Genomic DNA, 23,218 nt, shown 5'->3' on the forward strand with positions numbered 1-23,218 from the left:
GCTCCTGTGGGTCGCTCTGGATGGGAGTGTCTGCTAGAGGACTGAATGTAATGTAAATGTTGAGCAGCTTCACTGCAGGTAGATTGTATGTTTTAAAATTAGATTTAAAAAGTTAAATTACTACCCATCTGCCACGTTGACCCTCAACACGGGGGCCCCTCAAGGGTGTGTGCTTAGTCCCCTCCTGTACTCCCTGTTCACCCATGACTGTGTAGCCACGCACAACCGATGGTCGGATTCGCGTTTATCATCGAAGGACTGAGCGTTACACCGAGGCCTGTACTCTGGAGCGGGATCGATTTGGAGGTGGAGGGGCCATCATGGTCTGGGGCGGTGTGTCACAGCATCATCGGACTGAGCTTGTTGTCATTGCAGGCAATCTCAATGCTGTGCATTACAGGGAAGACATCCTCCTCCTTCATGTGGTACCCTTCCTGCAGGATCATCCTGACATGACCCTCCAGCATGACAATGCCACCAGCCATACTGCTCGTTCTGTATGTGATTTCCTGCAAGACAGGATTGTCAGTGTTCTGCCATGGCCAGCGAAGAGCCTGGATCTCAATCCCGTTGAGCATGTCTGGGACCTGTTGGATCGGAGGGTGAGGGGAAATATCCGGGAACTTGCCGGTGCCTTAGTGAATGAGTGGGGTAACATCTCACAGCAAAAATCTGGTGCAGTCCATGAGGAGAAGATGCACTGCAGTACTTAATGCAGCTGGTGGCCACACCAGATACTGACTGTTTCTTTTGATTTTGACCCCCCCCCCTTTGTTCAGGGACCCATTATTCCATTTCTGTTAGTCACATGTCTGTGGAACTTGTTCAGTTTATGTCTCAATTGTTGAATCTTATGTTCATACAAATATTTACACATGTTAAGTTTGTTGAAAATAAATGCAGTTGACAGTGAGGACGTTTCTTTTTTTGCTGAGTTTATATAAAAAATGTAAAACCTGAGAAGTGAAGGTGTGACGAAGGGAGAACGGAAGGGGAGTGAGATAGGTTTACCAACAGGAGTCGATTTGGTTGCTAACTTATTGCTAGTTATTTATCATCTCATCTGATTACATAGTACGTGTCTTGACTGCATCAAACCGAGAGAAGCTAGTTAAGCTCAGCTAGGTAACGTTAACTAGGCTAATTGAGTTTACATAAATGTAACTGTGCTCTTTCTCCCCGTCCAAATCCATTCATATGATTAAGTAGCAGCCTACCTGTTGGCTCTTGGTGTTGTAGCCTGTCCTCATCATTTGACTTTTATACTGAAAAATATATATAAAACGCAACATGCAACAATTAAATTGTTTTACTGAGTTACAGTTCATATAAGAAAATCTGTCCATTTAAATACATTCTTTCAGCCCTAATCTATTTATTTCACATGACTGGGAATTCATGCCTGGTGAGTATGCAGGCCATGGAAGAACTGGGACATTTTCAGCTTTCAGGAATTGTGTACAGAACCTTGCGACATGGGGCCGTGCATTATCATGCGGAAACATGAGGTGATGGCGGCGATTGAATGGCACGACAATGGGCCTCAGGATCTCGTCACGGTATCTCTGTGCATTCAAACTGCCATCGATAAAATGCTAATTGTGTTCGTCTGTAGTTTATGCCAATGAGTCCAGACAGTTCGCAATGTACATACGAGAAGAGGGGCATCGTTTACTACCTAAATTATCGGGATTATCTGGTTACCACCAGTGTTTGGAATACATTGACCTCCTTGACAAAACAGACCATGGGACACCTTTTCACAAAGAGATTCATTGTTCAAATTCCGCAGTGGGCCTGTGTAAATTATGCGATTGTATTGGAGACAGGTTGATGGCAGTGACAGTTATCTATTAATTTACTGTTATAGTATCTCTAAGTAGCAACCCCGAAAACCAATTGTTCTCACTTTATGATAGATCAGTCAGATTTTTCTGCCTGACTGTGGCGTTCTTTATCTGAATTATTAGGATTTTCTTGTGATCACAAGACTACTTATTTTGCTCAAATAGAACATTCCGTTTTCTGCCTGAGTGGGGTGCTGTTTACCGCAATTGTCCGGATTATCTTGTTACCGGAACAAAACCATTTATTTGACTCAACTAGAGATTGAAATAAATTGTATTTCTTTTAAAAGATGGGCCTGGCTGACACAAAAATATATTAGGGGTAAGGATCCACAGATACAGAGGCTGCTTATCTTTCTGCACATCTCTTTATTTACAATGCTGGCTGTCATGGTTAACAAAAATGCAGGACATTGAATGCTACCTGAATTGACTCAGAAAGGTAACATAAGTAGGCCTATAGTATCACAGCAAGGTCAAACAGGTGTTTGTGTCAGATTATCCAGTGTCCACAGTAACATCATTGATTATTCTCTACTGTGATGTGTACTATGGTTTTAGCCATGCTCTCACTAACACTCATATTTTCTCTTTCTCCCCTTACGGAGGCTCTTGGACCGCAACTGAGGACACCCTGGCCTGATTCCTAGACGTGCCTGGGCCAATCCCTCCTGGTCCCCTTCTACCTGCTTGTTGCTGCCTCCACTGGTTCTTTCTCCCCCTCAAGTAACTGATGCCACTCTGCACACACCCAGAAACCTGGATTCCATTACCATCACGTCTTCATCAAAAGCCATCAGACCATAGGGTCTTGAAGTGTTAGTACTTTCCCTATAGTCATTATGGATATGGTCTGAGCCTGTCAGTTATCAGTTATTCCATACCAAGGCTAGATGAAGCTGAATGGCAACAACACCACACACAACTGCAATGCAACTAATGATGGAACTAATGATGGAATATTCAACAGACTGTTCAGCCTGTTGAATATTCCATCAATGAACAGAGGGATTTCTTGGCTTTATTTGACCGTCAAAAAGGGACACACACACAATAAAGGGAGTTTATCAAATAAAGTCATTGACAAGAAAAGTCATTCACTTCATCAGTTGTAGGCACAGCCTCTCTCATTTGCTTAACTGGGGGGAAGGGCTGAAGAAACGGTTTACAATAAGCAGGGCGGGGCTCAACAGGCGGAAGGCATCCCAAAGGGCACCATTTTCTCTAACTTTTCCATGTATAATGCTCTACTTTTGAGTTTTTGAGAGCCTTGGTCAGATGGTCTGATGGCTTTTGATAAAGACGTGATGGTAAGTAATGGAATCCAGGTTTCTGTGTGTGTGCGGAGAAGGATCAGTGACTTGAGGGGGAGCAAGAACCTGTGGAGGCATCAACAAGCAGGTAGAAGGGGGCCAGGTGGAATTGGGCCAGGTACAGCATGTCCAGGTGTCAGGCCAGGGTGTTCTTAGTCGCGGTCCAAGGGGAGGGGAGACCTTGAAAAGATGAGGGTTAGTGAGAGCATGGCTAAAACCATAGTACACATCACAGTAGGGAATAATCAATGATGTTGCTGTGGACACTGGATAATCTGACACAAACACCTGTTTGACCTTGCTGTGATACTGTAGGCCTATTTATGTTACTTTTCTGAGTTAATTCAGGTAGCATTCAATGTCCTGCGGTTGTGTTAACCATGACAGCCAGATATTGCTTCAGTTGTTTCGTTTTGACTTCTTGTTACCTGGTAAATAACCAACAGCCATGGTTAACCCCAAGGAGAAAAAGGCGAGGGAACTGTCCATGTCAGCCAGGGCCATCTTTTTAAAGAAACCCCTTTTATTTCCATTTCTAGTTGAGTAAAATAAATTGTTTTGTTCTCGTCATAAAATAATCCAGAGAATAGCGGTAAACAGCTCCAGACTCGGGCAGAAAACTGAATGTTCTATTCTCAGCAAGGCCCACCTTTTCAAAGAAAACTAATTATATCTATTTGAACAAAATAGGTTGTTTTGTTTGTGATCACAAGAAAATCCTAACAATTCAGGAAAAAAGCGCCACAGCCAGGCAGAAAAATCTGACTGTTCTATTATAAAGTGAGAACAAAGTGTTTCTCTGATTGATATGGCTGTTACTTAGAAATAGAAAGAGATGATTTTCCTGTATTAAAACGTGTCCCAGTGCAACATGCCTAGCTCTGCCCACTGGGACATGGCTTACGGAGCGCTCTTTGAAATAAGCACCCGTCACCATTTTCCAACGGATCGAGAGATCTCACCACACCAGTTTGATGAAAACAAGCTACTACACGCACCGCTATCATGAAAACTAATAGCAGCAGGGTTTTTCCTGCATAGAAAAGTCTTCGGTGGGCCACCTGAGTTTTTTTCAGGCCGCCTATGTCCAAAAATAAGACAGAACTAAATAACATTTTACAAATTATACTCATACAATAACAATGCCCAGAACAGCTACCATCTAGCCACACTACACAAACAGTACATTTCTCCTTCTCATTCAGGCATTGTGGACAAGGTGAGCAATCTAAAATAGGCCCTGTCTGAAACAGAATTCAAGCCTCTACTTGTCCCCTAACCAGAATACTTCAGGGTTATCATCACCATTTTCACAAAACACAACATGTCTTAGATATACAGAGGACAATAAAACACTAAATGGATTTTGTTTTCGCCAAGATCACACAGTAGACACATTGTCTCCTCTTCAGGCACTCTGTTAATCTACTCGTCTATATAGCCAGAGGAAGGGGGCCGGATTTTCGTTAGGTTCAGGCAGACATAATGGTTCAGGGGCGTAGTTCTCTTTGATGAAAGTGTACGTTCTAAGTTTAGGTTTGCACCAAACATTAACTGGCCATTGTTCCTTGTGAATCACATAGTCATTTGTTCCTGAATATATCACAAAAAAATAGATAACTTTCCGAGGGCTAGAGAATTGTTATGAGTAAGATCCCAGTCTAACAATTCTTTAGTGATTCTGTGTTCTGGCATATTTATCAGTCTTTTCTATAGATGTTCCATGGCACACATGGTTCCCAACCACCGTCAGTTTGTACAGTCCAAGAAACAGAATGCTCTGTTTTGAACATTGTTACAGTTAGTAAGCACGTTGGATCCCACACCCCAGCAGCATAGTCTATCACTGGACACCCACAACATGTATACAGCTGAAAGTAAGCAAGATCCTTACATATTTTCATTTTGTTTAAACACTGACCCCAAGGCTCTACCTGCAGATTCTGCCAGTGATCTAATGCCGTCTTCAACGGTCATGTGTTCATCCAGTGTGAAACCAAGGTAATTATAGAGCCCAGTGTAGAATAATGGGGTTGTGCCAAAACAAAGGTTGTGTCCACTTCTCTGCACACCCTTCTTTCTGAAATGAACAATCTGGTTCTTCTCTTGATTCATCGCTAGTGTCGATTTAGTACACCATAAATTAACAATATTCTACACATTCTGGAAGCAAGGAGAACTATGACATCAGCATACAACAAGATGCCCAGGAATATATCTGCAATTTCAACACCCAGTGTAGCATTTTTGATTTGTAGGGCTAAATCATTAGCATATAGTGCAAATAAAGTGGGCAAGAGTGTGTCTCCCTGCTTTACACCGTAAAGGGGTTGGAAACAAGCCAGTCCTGAGGATACTGACCTAAATACAGGCACCTGGAGTCAGATAAAGAGCTTTGATAGCATCAAAGAATAATCCATCAATTCCTATTTTAATTTGTCTAAAAGCAAGGTTTCGATTCACCCAATAAAAAGCCTTCTGAAAATCAATAAAACAGGAAGTTTTAGTTCAGAAGTTGGTTCTCTCTCTTGAATTCTAGACAGTATAGATTAGTGGAGGCTGCTGAGGGGAGGACGGCTCATAATAAGGTCTGGAACAGAGGTAATGGAATGGCATCGAACACATGGAAACCATGTGTTTGATGCATTTCATACCATTCCACTTATTCCGCTCCAGCCATTATGAGCCAGTCCTCCCAAATTAATGGGCCACCAACCTCCTGTGGTATAGATATGTTCTATACATGCTCTGGCTTTCCTAAAAGCATTCTGTTCATCACAAAGCTGGCCAGACAGTTCTAGATAGTGAGAGAGCCTGTTATTTAGAATGCAAGAATCAGTGGTGTAAAGTTCTTTAGTAAAAATACCTTAAAGTACTAATTAAGTACTGATCTTGCTGGTGATGGCCGATGCGCTCATGCCAAAAGCCTACCTCTCACGCTCTCTCTCTTGTAAAACAATATTTGGAAATTTATTTCTATTTTTTTTGTAACTTTTACTTCACTACATTCCTAAAGAAAATATTGTACTTCTCCATATATTTTCCCTGACACCCAAAAGTACTTGTTATATTTTGAATGCTTCGCAGGACAGGAACATTTTCAAATTCACGCACTTATCAAGAGAACTTCCCTGGTCATCCCTACTGCCTCTGATCTGGTGAACTCACAAAACACACATACAAAGAAATACATGATGAACTGCAATACTGGAGAGATGAGAGTTGCAACTCAATATTAGAAAGGTGTCCTTAATGTTTTGTACACTCAGTGTATATCATTAGGCCTACTTTAAAAAATGGTGGATATACCGATCCAGGGCTCCCGAGTGGCGCAGCGGTCTAAGGCATTGTATCGCAGTGCTAGAGGTGTCACTACAGACCCTGGTTCGAAATCCAGGCTGTATCACAACTGGTCGTGATTGGGAGTCCCATAGGGCGGTGCACAATTGGCCCAGCGTCCTTAGGGTTTGGCCGTGGTAGGCCGTCATTGTAAATAAGAATTTGTTCTTAACTGACTTGCCTAGTTAAATAAAAATATCCCCTTGAATCACTATACGGTATTTGCAGTACAATATGGGCTGTAAACTATGACCGTTTATGGTAATACGGGTGCTTAATTTGTAAATCGGGAGGTGCCGGAACATAAAGTGAGCACTGGAGTGGGGTGACCTGGGGAGGATCTGAAGTACCGGAACGCATACAAAAAAAGTCCTTTATAATATCATTGCATTTGCTAGTGGCATAGAGCTGTAGAGGAGAGGCCCTTACACAGGTTGCAAACATGGAGAACGTTTTTAGTAGCATAACGTCCGGGAAAATGTTGGCCTTTTATAAATGCATTTCATGCAATTCTTCTTCATTTTACATGACTGAAGACTTTGGCAGAATACTTGTTAATACCACACACATGATCGAAATGGCAGGTTACTTTACACTGACAAACTGAGAATCTGAGATCAATAAAAACGAGTTTGTGTTGAATCAATTAATAGCCCAGGCCTGTGTGTGTGGAGACACATATTGTAGGCTACAATATGAGGAGGAAATTATAGTCCTAAAAATGCTTTCCAGTTTCACTGACTCACCCAATGTTGCGCAGCTCACTTGCTGGTGATGGCCGATGCACTCATGTGTAATAAATACCATTTGAAAATAACACAAGCATATTGCTATTACATTGTTATAACTAACTTCTTTCTAAGCAGGGTTTCTCACACACCCAGAGACAGATGGCTGACACAGGCCTTTTCATAAAGACTGATAAGAAAAGTGGTGCCTGGTACTGCATATCACGAGAAACTGAGACACACACATACCCAAGGACAGAGGGCTGACGTAAACCTTTCATAAACACAGATAAGACAGGAACATCTTCGCACACACAAAAACTCCTCTTCAGTCTGAACATTTTACAGAGACACACAGAAATGTCAAAATAGGAACATCTACGCACACACCTAATCTCCTGTTTTAGCTGAACATTTCTGAAGACAAAGAACTCTACTCAGAGCCAATGGGACAGTGATACTGGCCTGAAGGAGACCTCGCCCAACTCATCAGAACCAACCAGAGGACCAGAACTTCCAGACTCAACCTACTTTCTGTACTGTATAAAATGTATATGCACTCTGTTATCTGGGCTTCTTTCGGATAGTTCCATTTGAGCTTGATGAAAAGGGTCCGTGCACGCTATTTCAGATATCTTTACCTCTGAATAAATTGCATTTAATTAAACCTCATCCACCCTGTCCAGAGTCTCTACTTCGTCTCAGTTCTCCAGTAAACTTGTATTATCAACACATGCCAAAAGCCTACCTCTCACGCTCTCTCTCTTGTAAAACAATATTTGGAAGTCGATCAAATATTTTGGTAGCCTATGTAACCGATGTGAAATGGCTAGCTAGTTAGCGGTGGTGCGCGCTAATAGCGTTTCAATTGTTGACCTCACTCGCTCTGAGACCTGAAGTAGTTGTTCCCCTTGCTCTGCAAGGGCCCCAGCTTTTGTTGCGCGATGGGTAACAATGCTTCGTGGGTGACTGTTGTTGATGTGTGCAGAGGGTCCCTGGTTCGAGCCCAGGTAGGGGCGAGGAGAGGGACGGAAATTATACTGTTACACAAGTCTTCTCTTTTCAGCAGGAGCCATTTGCTTTCCAACCTGTGTTTTTCCTCGATTGTATTTGAAATATACTGAAGGGCCTGTTTTGTCTGCATGCTGCTTTTTTCCACAGACATATTTGCTGCTTGTTCCCAACTGTAGGCTATTCCTTGTTCTATTCCTCGTTCCTTGCTATTCCTTTTTCCTTGTTATTGTGCTACAATCCACAGCCAGGCTATAAAAAAAAGCTATTGATCCTCTGTTGCTAAATTATAGGCCTTCTCATGGCGTAGTAGGGTATTCTGAATTATTTAATTTATTTCTGAACAGACAGCAGTAATTCTATAACTTTAGCAAATGTATTTAAATTTATTAGGGGTGCTGCAGTTCATTCAAAAGACTTCGCGGGGCTATGATTCAGGGCAGCAGGTAGCCTAGTGGTGAGAGCATTGAGCCAGTAACTGAAAGGTTGCTGGATCGAATCCCTGAGCTGACATGGTAAAAATCTGTCATGCTGCCCCTGAACAAGGCAGTTAACCCACTGTTCACCGGTAGGCTGTCATTGTAAATAAGAATGTTTTATCAGCTGACTTGCCTAGTTAAATAAAGGATAAATAAAAAATTATATAAGGAAATAAATGTTGAATTGCAACACTGGAGAGATGAGTTGCTATCAGGCATATCTTTATCAGGCATATGTCTATCAGAGCAGAGAGGTATCATAGAAAGCAAATATCCTAGTTATGTGAGAGATACTGGCGCGCTTCTCACACAGCCACCGCCAAGCGTTGGTCTCAAACATAGGTTACAATGGACTAAGGATGTGGCAAACCATAAACCCAACCCAAATCAACTCTTAGAATATTTGGCCCGGGCTGAAAATCAACTTTTTCACAATACGTTTTTGTTTGTGGCGGCAGGAGAATTAATGAAGAGGCAACTCGAATGAACTTTGATCAATTCCGAGAAAAGTTTAAATAAGTGTTCATGCCACTAGAGGTACCGGGTCTGGCCAATTAGGTTCCGGGACAACACAGTCCAAAACGGAGAGGTGCCAGGATCCGGTCCAAATTAAGCACTGGGTAATGGCGATTGAATATTGCAGATTGTACCTTTAATCGTGTTTTGTCCTCTCTCCACCCGAGCAGACAGTGGAGACTAGCAGGTTGCGTTCCCATGTGGATCAATAGACACTTATTGAACAAGTGGAGTATAACCAAGCTATCTGCGTTGTTAAAGGTAGGCTTCACGGGGTGCAGCCCTGAATGTTTTTGGTCTAGCCCCGAACCGTTTGATGGTCTAATAATTGCTCGAAAATAATTCCTGCGAGAAGGGGGCTTTAGGATCATGCGGACTAAGGATGTGGCATCGCGCTTGCTGCAGAGAGTGCGAGAGAATATTGTTCTTCTGTGCAGGGTTTTTCTGGATCATAATTTAGGTGGTATGGCGGGGGCGTGGTCATGAACGTGGCCAATTGAGTGACTCAAACATTATATCAAAATCAATGGGCCCCATGCCATAACAAATATACTCCTGAATGCATCATTTGGATAATTTTAGATTCTCCCTTACTGTTTAGTTTTATTTTGGTGATTGTTAGTTCTCAAAGATGATCTTATTTTAAAATATAGGTCCATTAACTTTTGAGCTCACTTTGATTTTAGTCGTTTAATTTTAAAATGAAAGTAATAATATACTGTCTCCAAACACCTAGGCCTAGGCTATTGATGGATTCAAGACAAAGTCGGTTTTCTGCCTGAGTGTGGCGATGTTTACAGCTATTTTCTGGAGTATCTTGTGACCAGAACAAAACTACTTATTTTACTCAACTATAGATTTAATTAAATGGTATTTCTTTGAAAAGATGGGCCTGGCTGACATGAAAAATACATTAGGGGAAAGGATCCATAGATACAGAGGCTGATTATCTTTCTGCACATCTCTTTATTTACAATGCTGGCTGTCATGGTTAACAAAAATGCAGGACATTGAATGCTACCTGAATTGACTCAGAAAGGTAACATAAGTAGGCCTATAGTATCACAGCAAGGTCAAACAGGTGTTTGTGTCAGATTATCCAGTGTCCACAGTAACATCATTGATTATTCTCTACTGTGATGTGTACTATGGTTTTAGCCATGCTCTCACTAACACTCATATTTTCTCTTTCTCCCCTTACGGAGGTTCTTGGACCGCAACTGAGGACACCCTGGCCTGATTCCTAGACGTGCCTGGGCCAATCCCACCTGGCCCCCTTCTACCTGCCTGTTGGTGTCCTGATTCCTAGACGTGCCTGGGCCAATCCCACCTGGCCCCCTTCTACCTGCCTGTTGGTGTCCTGATTCCTAGACGTGCCTGGGCCAATCCCTGCTTGTTGCTGCCTCCACTGGTTCTTTCTCTCCCTCAAGTCAAATGAACTCCCTCATCTTTTCTCTGTCTCCTCTTCCAGAGGGCCTGAGGCTCTAGGACCGCAACTGAGGCTTGACACCTGGACGTGTTGTTTTGTTGTTCCATGATACATGGCGTAGATGTGTCTATAGTCTGGGGCGACTTTACTTTTAAGGTGGCTGTTTTTACATCTGTAGGACAATTGCTGAAATATACGATATTGCATTCGTAGGTAGGATACATTATTCGAAATTGTAGGCAAATTATTTACATGTTTTTGAGTGTGTTTGTCTGATTTTGTAGAATTCATCACCAAATGGAATCACTGCTCTACTGTGAAGTTGTCACGTACCATCCCATACCATCACAGGTAATGACAAGAAAAATGGTTTGCAATGTATTTCAACAGTCTTTCATACTTACAAGTTCTTTCCAGTCATCTCCATGACCTTTCACTATATTTGGGTCGTAGACACAGTCCTCCTCCAGCCAGTGTCATAGCCATGCAGTGTGCCAGGTCTTCTGCTTGGGGTGGTTCTTCTCATCCATGATAATAACCTTCCCCACATCCACTCTGACTTGAAGTACTATTTTCTCCCAGTAGGGGACACCAGGAGGGTTTTCAATGGCTTTTAGAATGTCCCAACTAACATAGACACCAGTTCCAAGAACACTTTAGTCTGCACTTGGTGTGAAACCATTGTTCTTAATCAACTCTGTTGTGGTGCCGTGGAACATCACATATTCTGTCTGATCTTCAGGACGTGTGTTGTTGTCTAGGAAGTTGATGTAGTATGGACAGTTAGCCATAAGCTAGTAACCAAACTGCAACTGAATACACCTCTGCTGAGGTGAACAGTATTATAAGTCAATACAATGCACAATTACACTGTGTAATATTAAATAGTCCTTTGGCTAAAACTGTTACACTAAATAGTGATATTTATACAATAACAATATGCCGAATCACTATTGTTACAGTAATATTACAAGTGTTGTAACATTATCATGCTTAACATAGAAATGTACTTTGTAAACAGGGATTGTTTGATATATCTAAGTTAAGTGTCCAATAACAAGACTGTTTAATAAAAAATTTGTTTATTATACTGTGTATGCTTAGGAAACAGTGCTTCTTACTGATCTCGCTGCTGTGCTTTCCACTAGTTACCACAGCCACAAAAAAATGCATGTAAACAAAAATGAGCTTTTTGGTCTTCATTTAAGGTTAGGCATAAGGGTTAGCAGTGAGGTTACGGCTAGGGTTAAGGTTAGGGTTCGGTTTAAAATCACACTTTAATAAGAAATAGGCGAGGTAGAGTACTTTGCGGCTGAGGTAACTAGTAACGACTCACTCCCGTGCTTAGGTTTCATTTCCAGGTTTCCTCTCTCACTAGACATAGAGATGGATAGAGGGCACAATTGCCACAAATAACTGTCTCTAGAGAGCATAGTAGTCCATCAGAATGTAGAACCATGATACCTCTATGTAAGTGAAAAGCAACCATCCCACACAGATAGTAGAGGTAGTCTAATAAATGCATAACCATGAACCTATAGTATTAAAATGTTTAAGTAGTATGCCACCAACCTGACATTGAAAGCTGCTGACACCTTTTGCAAACAGTAGTGAGCATTCAGCTGCCACCAGCGTCAAACTGGAAGACACCTTATAAACCTATGGCAGACACACAACATTGACTAAATATTGCCAATGTTTCCGCAGTAAAGATGCTTCAGATGAAATGAACACACTCAAACAATGGGTGACTTTTAGAGGTTTATTTGAGATTTATTACAGGAAGACAATTATTCTGAACAATTATGATCATTGATACACACCTTGTTTACGTCAAGTGAATATCATTGAATCGGTTTTTGAAATGTGACAAGGGTATATTAATTGCATATACAGTAGGTATATTGCCAATAATCAGTAAGCCTTTGGCAAAATATAGCTTCTTCCTATGCAATATTGAATGTGTAGCTATAGCAGCATGCTACATCCTCTTATCTCGATGAACATGAAGTGTAATTAATACTCCTTGAATACACCTTCAAGCCTCCACCTCCAGTGACGGGTTTAACCTGAGGATAGAGAAACAAATACAACATGTTAGAACCTGCAAGTAGTGGAGTTCATATTTCAAGTGCAAGCCTTCTAGGAAAATAAACTTCCATCTCGTGATTTGTGAGAGAAGTTCAATATTACATACTTTTTCAAGATGGCCACTTTCAGCAATGCCATGACTTTGATTCTCTTTGGGTCGTAGACACAGTTCTCCTGTTGGTTGCTCGGCACCATGTCTACACCAGGTGGAACCCAGGCAGTGTCATACCCATGTGTGTGCCAGTCGTATTGCCTGTCGTGACCCTGCACATCAATGATCTTAACCTTGCCAACATCCACCTTCACTTTCAGAACCATCTTGTCTGAGTCATCAGCACCAATGGGGTATTTGATGGCTTTTCTGATGTCTCGACTGACATAGACACCTGCACCAAGCATGCCATCTGTGGATGGTGTGAAGCCATGTCTCTGTATTTCTACTGCAGCCTGTTTTGATGTTCCATGATACATCACGTAGACGTGGCTGTCCTCAGGGGTGACTCCACTCTGAAGATGACGGTGTCTAGATCTGTAAGACAGGGAGACAGTTTTTGCAGAAATGTGATAAAAGTACAACCTTCTACAGTTGCAGTATTTTAAAATTTGAGGCAAAATATCTCAAACGAATTTGTAAGCCCTCCACAAATAGACTATAAAACGATGCCATTGGAAAGCTCAAAACACAATTGACTGCTGTGAAGTTCAATTGTTCATGACAGGTAAAACCAAGAGAAAGTTAGCAGTGCTTTACAACAGTCACTTTCATACTTACATGTTGCTTTCTTTTACTTTCATGACCTGCATGACTTTGATTCTCTTTGGGTCGTAGACACAGTTCCCCTGTTGGTTGCTCAGCACCATACTGACCCCTGGGGGAACCCAGGCGGTGTCATATCCATGCTCGGTATGCCAGGTCTTCTGCATGGGGTGATCCTGTTGATCTATGATTTTAACCTTCCCTACATCCACTTTGACTTTTAGTACTCTTCTCTTATTGTTGGAAACACCAAGGGGGTATTTAATTGCTTTCCCTATGTCTCGACTGACATACACACCAGGCCCAAGTTCTTCTCTTGATGGTGTGAAACCATTCTTCTTTATCAACTCTGTAGCCTCTTTTGTGGTGCCGTGGAACATCACATATTCTTTGTGATCCTCTGGATGCTCATTGGTCTCAAGAATGTTTTCTAAGTAGTATGGTGAATTTGTTTTGTTTTTCTGCTTGGTGTACCCCTTCAAAGCCATAGTAATCAATCTGCAGCTGTATACACCTCTGACAAATGAGCTGTAATCCCCAAAACTATTTTTAAGGGCTAGTTACCGTTAAAACCGTTAAAGCAAATTGTAATATTTAAATAACTATTCAACGTATCCAGAATCAATGTTACAATAGTATTAGAATAGCATTATAACATTCTCAAGTAAAGACTGGTAAACAAAACAGTATTTGACTTATATCAAGTGTTCAATAATAAGACAGCTAACTTGTCTAGTGTTTCAAATAACATTATTCTCACCCGTTATACTAACAGACGAATGCAGGATTATACCGTATGTGAGGGTTTCCTTCCACTCAAGTTTCATTTCCTGGTTCTTGAGAAAAACGTTAGGTTTTCTGTTTCTTTGTAAGTAAAAACCACGCCCACTCACATTCGAATGTAGTCTAATGGGTACATGATTATAAACATATGTGTAACGTCATGCCGTATTAAGACCTCTGGAGCGTTTTCAAATTGCAATGCGGACACCTTTGACAAATACATTGACGTTTTTCGTCTTTATACAGTACCAGTCAAAAGTTTGGACACACCTACTCATTCAAGGGTTTTTCTTTATTTTTACTATTTTCTACATTGTAAAAAAGTAGCGAAGACATCAAAACTATTAAATAACACGTAATCATGTAGTAACCAAAGAAGTGTTAAACAAATAAAAAAATATGTTATATTTGAGATTCTTCAAAGTAGCCACCCTTTGCCTTGTATATAGACTAGGATCAGAATCGGTAATGTGTTGTCAATCTAAACAGTGATCACACAACTGCTGTCTGCGACTAACAGGAAGACACCGTTGATACGTCTATGGAAGACACAACATTGACCAATATTATCAATATATTTCTGCACCACAGATGCTTTGTGGAGGTAAAACACTCAAACAGTATCGGGAACTTCTAGTTTATTTGAAATGTATTATAGAAAGAAAACCCTTCTTTAAACAACGTATGATCATTGATACACATTCATTATCAAGTAAATATGATTGATTATATTTCTAAAATATATGATAAGGTTATATGATTGTTTGCACATGAATTCCCATATCAAATCCTCAGCCTATTGTGAGCCTATTTAGCTACTTCTTACTGTGGACTGTAGACTGACACAGGTGTGGTCCCTGAGTTAATTCATCACTTAACATTCCATCATGCTTAGGGTCATGTACAGTATAAAAATACTGGGCAGGCCATTATTTTGGCTACCATGGCGATGCCCCCATAGGATGATAATGCCCCCATCCACAGGGCACGAGTGGTGACGTAATGGTTTGATGAGCATGAAAACGATGTAAACTATATGCCCTGGCCGTCTCAGCCACCAGATCTCAAAACAATTAAACACTTATGGGAGATTCTGGAGCGGAGCCTGAGACAGCGTTTCCACCACCATCAACAAAACACCAAATGATGGAATTTCTCATGGAAGAATGGTGTCGCATCCCTCCAGTAGAGTTCCAGACACTTGTAGAATCTATGCCAAGATGCATTGAAGCTGTTCTAGATCGTGGTGCCCAACACCTTATTAAAACACTTTATGTTGGCGTTTCCTTTATTTTGGCACTTACCTCTACAATACTGCACTTAAATATATAATGCACCTTAAAATAATATATCTAATGGACAAATGTATAATATTAGTCAATAGATGTCTTCTATAGACTAATAGTATCTTCAATTTAGTCGCAAATGACAGCTGTGTACTCACTGTTCAGATTGACTCAACAACTGATCTTAGTCTGATGTAAAAACACGACAGACATCAATTTACTGGTCAAAGGTGTCAGCATTGCAATTTCAAAATGCTCCAGACATCTTCCAATAATAAGATGTATCATACATGTTTATGTACCCATTAGATTAGGCTTCTTTCTCATCTGAGTTGGTGTGGTTGCTTTTCACTAGCAAAGAGATATCCTGGTCATAAATATGGATGGACTTTGCTCTCTCTCTCGAATTAGAATTTGAGAGAGAGAGGGGAGGGGGGAGAGAGAGGAAACACAGGAGAAACGAGACCTAAACTCTGTCATATAATCCTGAATTAGTCTGACTGGTTGGTTGAATCTGATTCCACAGTAGCAGGTAAGGATGACCAAATTATAATTTGACTTTTTAGAAAGTTGCTTATTTGCTACTTCACGTATGTTAAACATCGCATTGAAAAATTTTAATCACAAGCAGGAGGATATAGTCCAATATATAGTATTTTCTATAAAAGTGAATGATACAATAGAGATTATCTGAATTATAATGTATTTATAACATTACAAACAAGTTTCAAGTGCTTGTAACATACCAAGTATATTGTGCACTATTGACGTATTATTCATGTGAGCCAAAGAAATGTACTAAGGCAACACAGTAGTTGGCAATAGCATGTGACATTTCTGAATTAGTAGCCTGGATAAAGTCTATTTGTGGTTGACATGTTGCCCTTTTTAATTAATATTTAATTGGCAAGTATTATAATGTGCAGGCGGAGTCCCCTTTTATTACACTTCAGGTTACTTCCACATGTACAGGACCTTCAGAAAGTATTCATACCTCTTGACTTATTCCACATTTTGTTGTGCTACAGCCTGAATTCAAAATGGATTCAATTATTTATTTTTTCAATTTGGAGTGTCATAGAAAAGGGGTGCGAATACTTATCTAAATGAGATAGTTATGTCTTTAATTTTCAATAAATTTGCTAAAATGTCTAAAAACATGTTTTCACTTTGTCATTATGGGGTATTGTGTGTGTAGATGGGTGAGAAAAAAAATATATTTAATCCATTTTGAATTCCGGCTGTAACATGACAAAATGAGGAATAAGTCAAGAGGTATGAATATTTTCTGAAGGCACTGTAGGAGATCTAAATCGTTACTACAGGATTGCAGAAGTTTGTCTACTCATAGAAGCATGTTTTGCCACAGGTTCTCACAGCTAGAATCATCATGTTGACTAGGGCTTGCCTGAGGAAAATGAAACCAAACTCTCCATACTTAGACAACTTTCTCGACACTGGTGAACATCCTGAGGATCAAAGAACATATGTGATGTTCCATGGCACCTCAGTAGAGGCTGCAGAGCTGATAAAGAAGAATGGCTTCACACCGTCAAGAGCAGATATCAGCATGCTTGGTGCTGGTGTTTATGTTACACGGGACATTCAAAAAGCCTGTAAATACCCTCCTGGTGTTTCCAAGTCTAAGAGAAGAGTACTAAAAGTCAGAGTGGATGTAGGGAAGGTTAAGATCATAGACCAGCAGGATCACCCCATGCAGAAGACCTGGCACACCGAGCATGGATATGACACCGCCTGGGTTCCACCAGGGGTCGATATGGTAGAAAGCAACCGACAGGAGAACTGTGTCTACGACCCAAAGAGAATCAAAGTCGTGGAGGTCATGAAAGTAAACAAAAAGACCATGTAAGTATGAAAGAGACTGTTATAGTGCAAACCCTCTGATTGGTTTTACCTGTGATGATGCAATAGATACATTCTAGAGCTTTCTAACTGATTTGTTTTTAGAGCCTAGTTTGGGAGGTCAGATGACCAGGAATTTAAAAAAATCAAAATTTCCCAAATGACCTAAAAATCAAGTCTCCTTTAACAAATCATTATTTTAAATAAACTATGTGAAGAATAGAAGCTAATATAATATCATATTGAAGCAAAAACTGTCTGCCTGTCTTACAGATCTAGATACAATCATCTTCAGAGTGGAGTCACACCTGAGGACAGCCACGTCTACGTGATGTACCATGGAACATCAAAACAGATTGCTGTGAAAATACAGAGAAATGGATTCGAACCTTCCAAAGATGGTATGCTTGGTGCCGGTGTCTACCTCAGTCGAGACATCCGAAAAGTCATCAAATACCCCATTGGTGCTGATGACTCAGACAAGATGGTTCTGAAAGTGAAGGTGAATGTTGGCAAGGTTAAGATCATTAACAAACAGGGTCACGACATGCAATACAACTGGCACACTAAGCATGGGTATGACACTGCCTGGGTTCCACCTGGAGTTGGCATGGTGGAACGCAACCAAGAGGAGGACTGTGTTTTCGACCCAAAGAGAATCACAGTGTTGGCAATGCTGAAAGTGTCCACCATGAAAATGTGAGTGATATTGAGCCACAGTCAGTACCTTATCACAATGGAAGTACCCCTACAGTAGAAGGCTTGAAGGGCACTTAATGTGAGCCCCACTATACACACATGCAGGTTTTATTTGAGACAGTTTGTATTCTATTCTCTTTCCTGCAGGTTAAACCCGTCACTGTAGAACTGATGGCGTTCTGCAGTCAGTGGGAGCATCCAGCATCACCTCATGGTCACCAGAAGAGGATGGATAGAATCAGACGGACCGACATGATGCAGTTCATAGGAAGAAGAAGCTATATTTTGCAGGCCCACAAGATGATTTCACATGTCAATCTATATGCAATCAATCATATAACCTCATCATATCAAATATTCATATTTACCTGATGTAAATAATACATGTGTAGCAATGATCTTTGTTCCTATAATAAATCTCAAATAAACAAGTTTCACACATTGTTTGTTGTGTTTTCCCCCCTCCGAATTCCAATCAGTTAATCTATTGAAGTATCTGTGCTGCGGAAATATAGCAACTAATTTAGTCAATGTTGTGTGTCTTCCATAGACTTCCATAGACTTCCATAGACAGGTGGCAGCTGAGTTCTCACTGTTTGCGGAAGGTGTCAGCCATTTTGAAATGCTCAGATTGGGATACCATATATGTTTATGGTTCTGTATTCATTAGACTACCTCTACTATCTGAGTGGGTGTTGTTGCTTTCCCCTTACATAGAGGTATCATGGTTCTACATTCTGAGGGACTACTATGCTCTAGGTCAGCGATCATCTACTAGATTCAGCCGCAGGTCCGATTTCTTTCTTGAACGGGTGGTCAGGGGGCCGGAACATAATTACAAATAATTTGTAGACTGAATATTGACCGCAAGAAGCCCAATCAAATATAATGTTAGACTAAAATATCATTACAAACCCCTATTATACGTGGGAATACCTACAGATTTCCCAAATTGAAATAACTTGGAGCTGATTTGTTGGTGTTTTTACAGTCTTTTATGTCCAACCATTTAACTGGGCCACCAGTTGGAGATCCCTGCTCTGTGTGCCTTATCCATCTCTATAGAGACAAGAGTTGTAACCAGGAAATGAAATCAGTAAACACTCTGTATGAAGCACTACTGTAGGTTTCCTAAGAATACAGTATGATAGTCCTGCATTTGTCAAGTAATAGCAGGTAAGTCTTGCTATTGACCACATCACTGATATATATTAAACAATATTACTGTAACAATAGTAATTCAGCACATTGTTATTGTATAAACATCACTATTTGGTGTAACAGTTTCAGCCAAAGGACTATTTAATATTACAAAGTGTAATTGTGCATTGTATTGACTTATAATACTGTTCACCTCAGCAGAGGTGTATTCAGTTGCAGTTTGGTTACTAGCTTATGGCTAACTCTCCATACTACATCAACTTCCTAGACAACAACACACGTCCTGAAGATCAGACAGAATATGTGATGTTCCACGGCACCACAACAGAGTTGATTAAGAACAACGGTTTCACACCAAGTGCAGACTAAAGTGTTCTTGGAACTGGTGTCTATGTTAGATGGGACATTCTAAAAGCCATTGAAAACCCTCCTGGTGTCCCCTACTGGGAGACAAGAGTACTTCAAGTCAGAGTGGATGTGGGGAAGGTTATTATCATGGATGAGAAGAACCACCCCAAGCAGAAGACCTGGCACACTGCATGGCTATGACACTGGCTGGGTACCACCTGAGGTTGGCATGGAAGAGGAGGACTGTGTCTACGACCCAAAGATAGTGAAAGGTCATGGAGATGACTGGAAAGAACTTGTAAGTATGAAAGACTGTTGAAATACATTGCAAACCATTTTTCTTGTCATTACCTGTGATGGTATGGGATGGTACGTGACAACTTCACAGTAGAGCAGTGATTCCAGTTGGTGATGAATTCTACAAAATCTTTTACTCCCCCTTCCTCAATCAGACAAACAACAAAATAATTTGCCTATAATATGAAATAATGTAACCTACCTACAAATGCAATATCTAATTTCAGCAAATACTGTATGTTTTACTGATCTAAAAACAATCATGTTAAGAGTGGAGTCATCCCTAAAGGTTGCCGTGTCTACGCCATGTATCTTGAAACAACAAAACAGTCTGCGGTGACACTACAGAGATATGGCTTCACACCATCCAGAGATGGTATGCTTGGTGCTGGTGTCCGAAAAGCCGTTAAATACCCCATTAGGTGTTCCTGAATCCGACAGGGTGGTTCTGAAACTAAGGTTGGATTTTGGAAGTTCTGATCATAGACAATCACAACTTGTTCTGACTCTGCCTGGCTTTCACCAGGTGTTGGGATGGTGCAGAGCAACCAAGAGGAAGACTTGTGTGTCTACAATCCAAAGACAATCAAAGTGTGGGCAATGACATCGTGAATATTATTGATTATATTTCTGAAGTATTTGTTATGATTGTTACATGAATAATTGCATATTGCAATAGTTAGCCTGAGTAGGCCTATTGTGAAATATAGCCTTAATTAGTGAATATGGTCTATTCACTAATTAACACATGGTGATGTCACCATGGAAGGCCAAAACTCCATCCCACCAAAACAGTCTTCTCAAACAGCTCTTACATTATCACTGAGTGTACAAAACATTATGAACACCTGCTCTTTCCATGACATAAACAGATTTTTAAGCCTTGAGACAATTGTGTATGTCTGCCATTTAGAGAGTGAATGGGCAAGACAAAATATTTAAGTGCCTTTGAATGGGGTATGGTAGTAGGTGCCAGGCGCACCGGTTTGTGTTAAGAACTGCAACGCTGCTGTTTTTTTCACAATCAAGTTTCCCGTGTGTATCAAGAATGGTCCACCACCCAACGGGCATTTGCCAATTTGACAACTGTGGGAAGCTTTGGAGTCAACGTGGGCCAGCATCCCTGTGGAACACTTTCAACACCTTATAGTCTATGCCCTGATGAATTGAGGCTGTTCTGAGGGCAAAAAGGGAGGTGCAACTCAATATTAGGAAGGTGCTCTTAATGTTTTGTATACTCAGTGTATAAAACACAGGAAAACACAGGAGAATCACATTTTTGACTGCGCTGGGCCTTTAAGATGATCATACCAAGGACCATTTAGCTATTTCTTATAGCATTTTAGGACTCCTGTAGGGGGATCTATTAGCCCATAGAAACACATTGAATAACATTCATACATGGCAAAACAGATGGTACATTTTTTTTATAAAAAGGAAGAATGTTTGAAGTATGAGATATATGTGGAATAAAATGTGGAAATGTGGAATGGCTCTCTTCACCTCCAGTCATTTTTACCGCAGTCACTGAATGACCTTCTGACTAGTCCTGTGAAGCTTGTGGGCGTTGTAGAGAAATAACGGACGACACTTCAGCTGACAGCGGAGACAGCATCCCAGCTGGAGCCTCAGCCAGCACACCCGCCTAGCCAAGGGCCACAGGCCCCTTCACTAGACCAGCAGCAGCCAGAACCCCGGCTGACCCAGCATTCGTCGGCCCTCCAGTCCACTCAGCAGCGCCATCTATCCTCATCCGGGTTCCTGCACTAGTGGGACAGCACACCTCGGGCCTGCTCTCCTATGCTGCGTTGTGGCCCTCCTCTGCTGGGGAGCCACCACCAGCACCTGACTGGACACCTGTTGCCTCCACAGTGCAGCCGTGGACTAGCCATGCCATAGAGTACTTGTCATTTGGACACTTTCAGCAGTCCCCTGGCTACTGCCTGCTGCTGATGGGGTGGCCACATGGCCTGCCTTGGCAATGGGCTTCATATTGACATTCCAGGCTTGAATCTGGCCTCCCGGGTGGCGCAGTTGTCTAGGGCACTGCATCGCAGTGCTAGCTGCGCCACCAGAGTCTCTGGGTTTGCGCCCAGGCTCTGTCGCAGCCGGCCGCAACCGGGAGGTCCGTGGGGCGACGCACAATTGGCATAGCGTCGTCCGGGTTAGGGAGGGTTTGGCCGGTAGGGATATCCTTGTCTCAGTATGTAAAATGTAATAAAATGTATGCACTCTACTGTAAGTCGCTCTGGATAAGAGCGTCTGCTAAATGACTAAAATGTAAAAATGTAAATGAATCTGTGACACCATGCTTCAAGGGCAAGAGCCACCAGCTACTTCACACTTGGAACAGGTCCCAGCATAAATTTGTGAAGATAAAATGGGGCGGGACTAAAAGAATAAGCTAAAGACTTCGACCAACAGCGGCACCTAGCTGGAGAGTGAGTCATAGCCTCAAGATTCTGTCTGTGGGCTCAATTAAGAAAGGAGTTGGTCAAGGCTCTAGAGCATTGTGTAGGTTCTAACCCCAGTCAAGGCTCTCTGAAGCATGGTTGTAAGTTCTAACCCCAGTCAAGGCTCTCTGAATTATGGTTGTAGGTTCTAACCCCAGTCAAGGCTCTCTGAAGCATGGTTGTAGGTTCTAACCCCAGTCAAGGCTCTCTGAAGCATGGTTGTAGGTTCTAACCCCAGTCAAGGCTCTCTGAAGCATGGTTGTATGTTCTAACCCCAGTCAAGGCTCTCTGAAGCATGGTTGTAGGTTCTAACCCCAGTCAAGGCTCTCTGAAGCATGGTTGTAGGTTCTAACCCCAGTCAAGGCTCTCTGAAGCATGGTTGTAGGTTCTAACCCCAGTCAAGGCTCTCTGAAGCATGGTTGTAGGTTCTAACCCCAGTCAAGGCTCTCTGAAGCATGGTTGTATGTTCTAACCCCAGTCAAGGCTCTCTGAAGCATGGTTGTAGGTTCTAACCCCAGTCAAGGCTCTCTGAAGCATGGTTGTAAGTTCTAACCCCAGTCAAGGCTCTCTGAATCATGGTTGTAGGTTCTAACCCCAGTCAAGGCTCTCTGAATCATGGTTGTAGGTTCTATCCCCAGTCAAGTCTCTCTGAAGCAACCCCATCTGCTGGTCCATAGTGCTTAGCTCTCAACTTAAATTCTCATGAAAATAAATACACGTGGGATGGGATCGCTTTAATACCAGCATTAACTCGATACAGATTATTTAGGATTTATTAGTAATGATTTCAACCTGAAGAGAACACAGTCAAAAACCAA

General features: G+C 41.5%; 2 protein-coding genes and 1 pseudogene across 2 annotated transcripts; 2 read left to right on the plus strand and 1 right to left on the minus strand.

Moving 5' to 3' along the window:
- Nucleotides 1–12,423: 12,423 nt before the first annotated feature.
- On the minus strand, nucleotides 12,424–14,372 carry LOC120034690. Its single transcript, XM_038981293.1, has 4 exons — nucleotides 14,271–14,372; nucleotides 13,526–13,622; nucleotides 12,860–13,282; nucleotides 12,424–12,731 (listed from the first exon to the last, which is right to left on the minus strand). Exons 1-4 carry the CDS (start codon nucleotides 14,335–14,337, stop codon nucleotides 12,701–12,703), a joined length of 618 nt encoding a protein of 205 aa, XP_038837221.1. The 5' UTR covers nucleotides 14,338–14,372; the 3' UTR covers nucleotides 12,424–12,700.
- Nucleotides 14,373–16,915: 2,543 nt separating this feature from the next.
- Nucleotides 16,916–18,476, plus strand: LOC120034689. The gene is made up of 3 exons (XM_038981292.1): nucleotides 16,916–17,445; nucleotides 17,716–18,141; nucleotides 18,289–18,476. The coding sequence occupies exons 1-3, from the start codon at nucleotides 16,970–16,972 to the stop codon at nucleotides 18,305–18,307; spliced, it is 921 nt and encodes a 306-aa protein (XP_038837220.1). The 5' UTR covers nucleotides 16,916–16,969; the 3' UTR covers nucleotides 18,308–18,476.
- An 809-nt stretch (nucleotides 18,477–19,285) lies between these two features.
- On the plus strand, nucleotides 19,286–20,559 carry LOC120034760 (annotated as a pseudogene).
- Nucleotides 20,560–23,218: the final 2,659 nt, after the last annotated feature.

This window comes from Salvelinus namaycush, chromosome 42 (assembly GCF_016432855.1).
Source record: "Salvelinus namaycush isolate Seneca chromosome 42, SaNama_1.0, whole genome shotgun sequence".
Classification (NCBI taxonomy): Eukaryota; Metazoa; Chordata; class Actinopteri; order Salmoniformes; family Salmonidae; genus Salvelinus; species Salvelinus namaycush.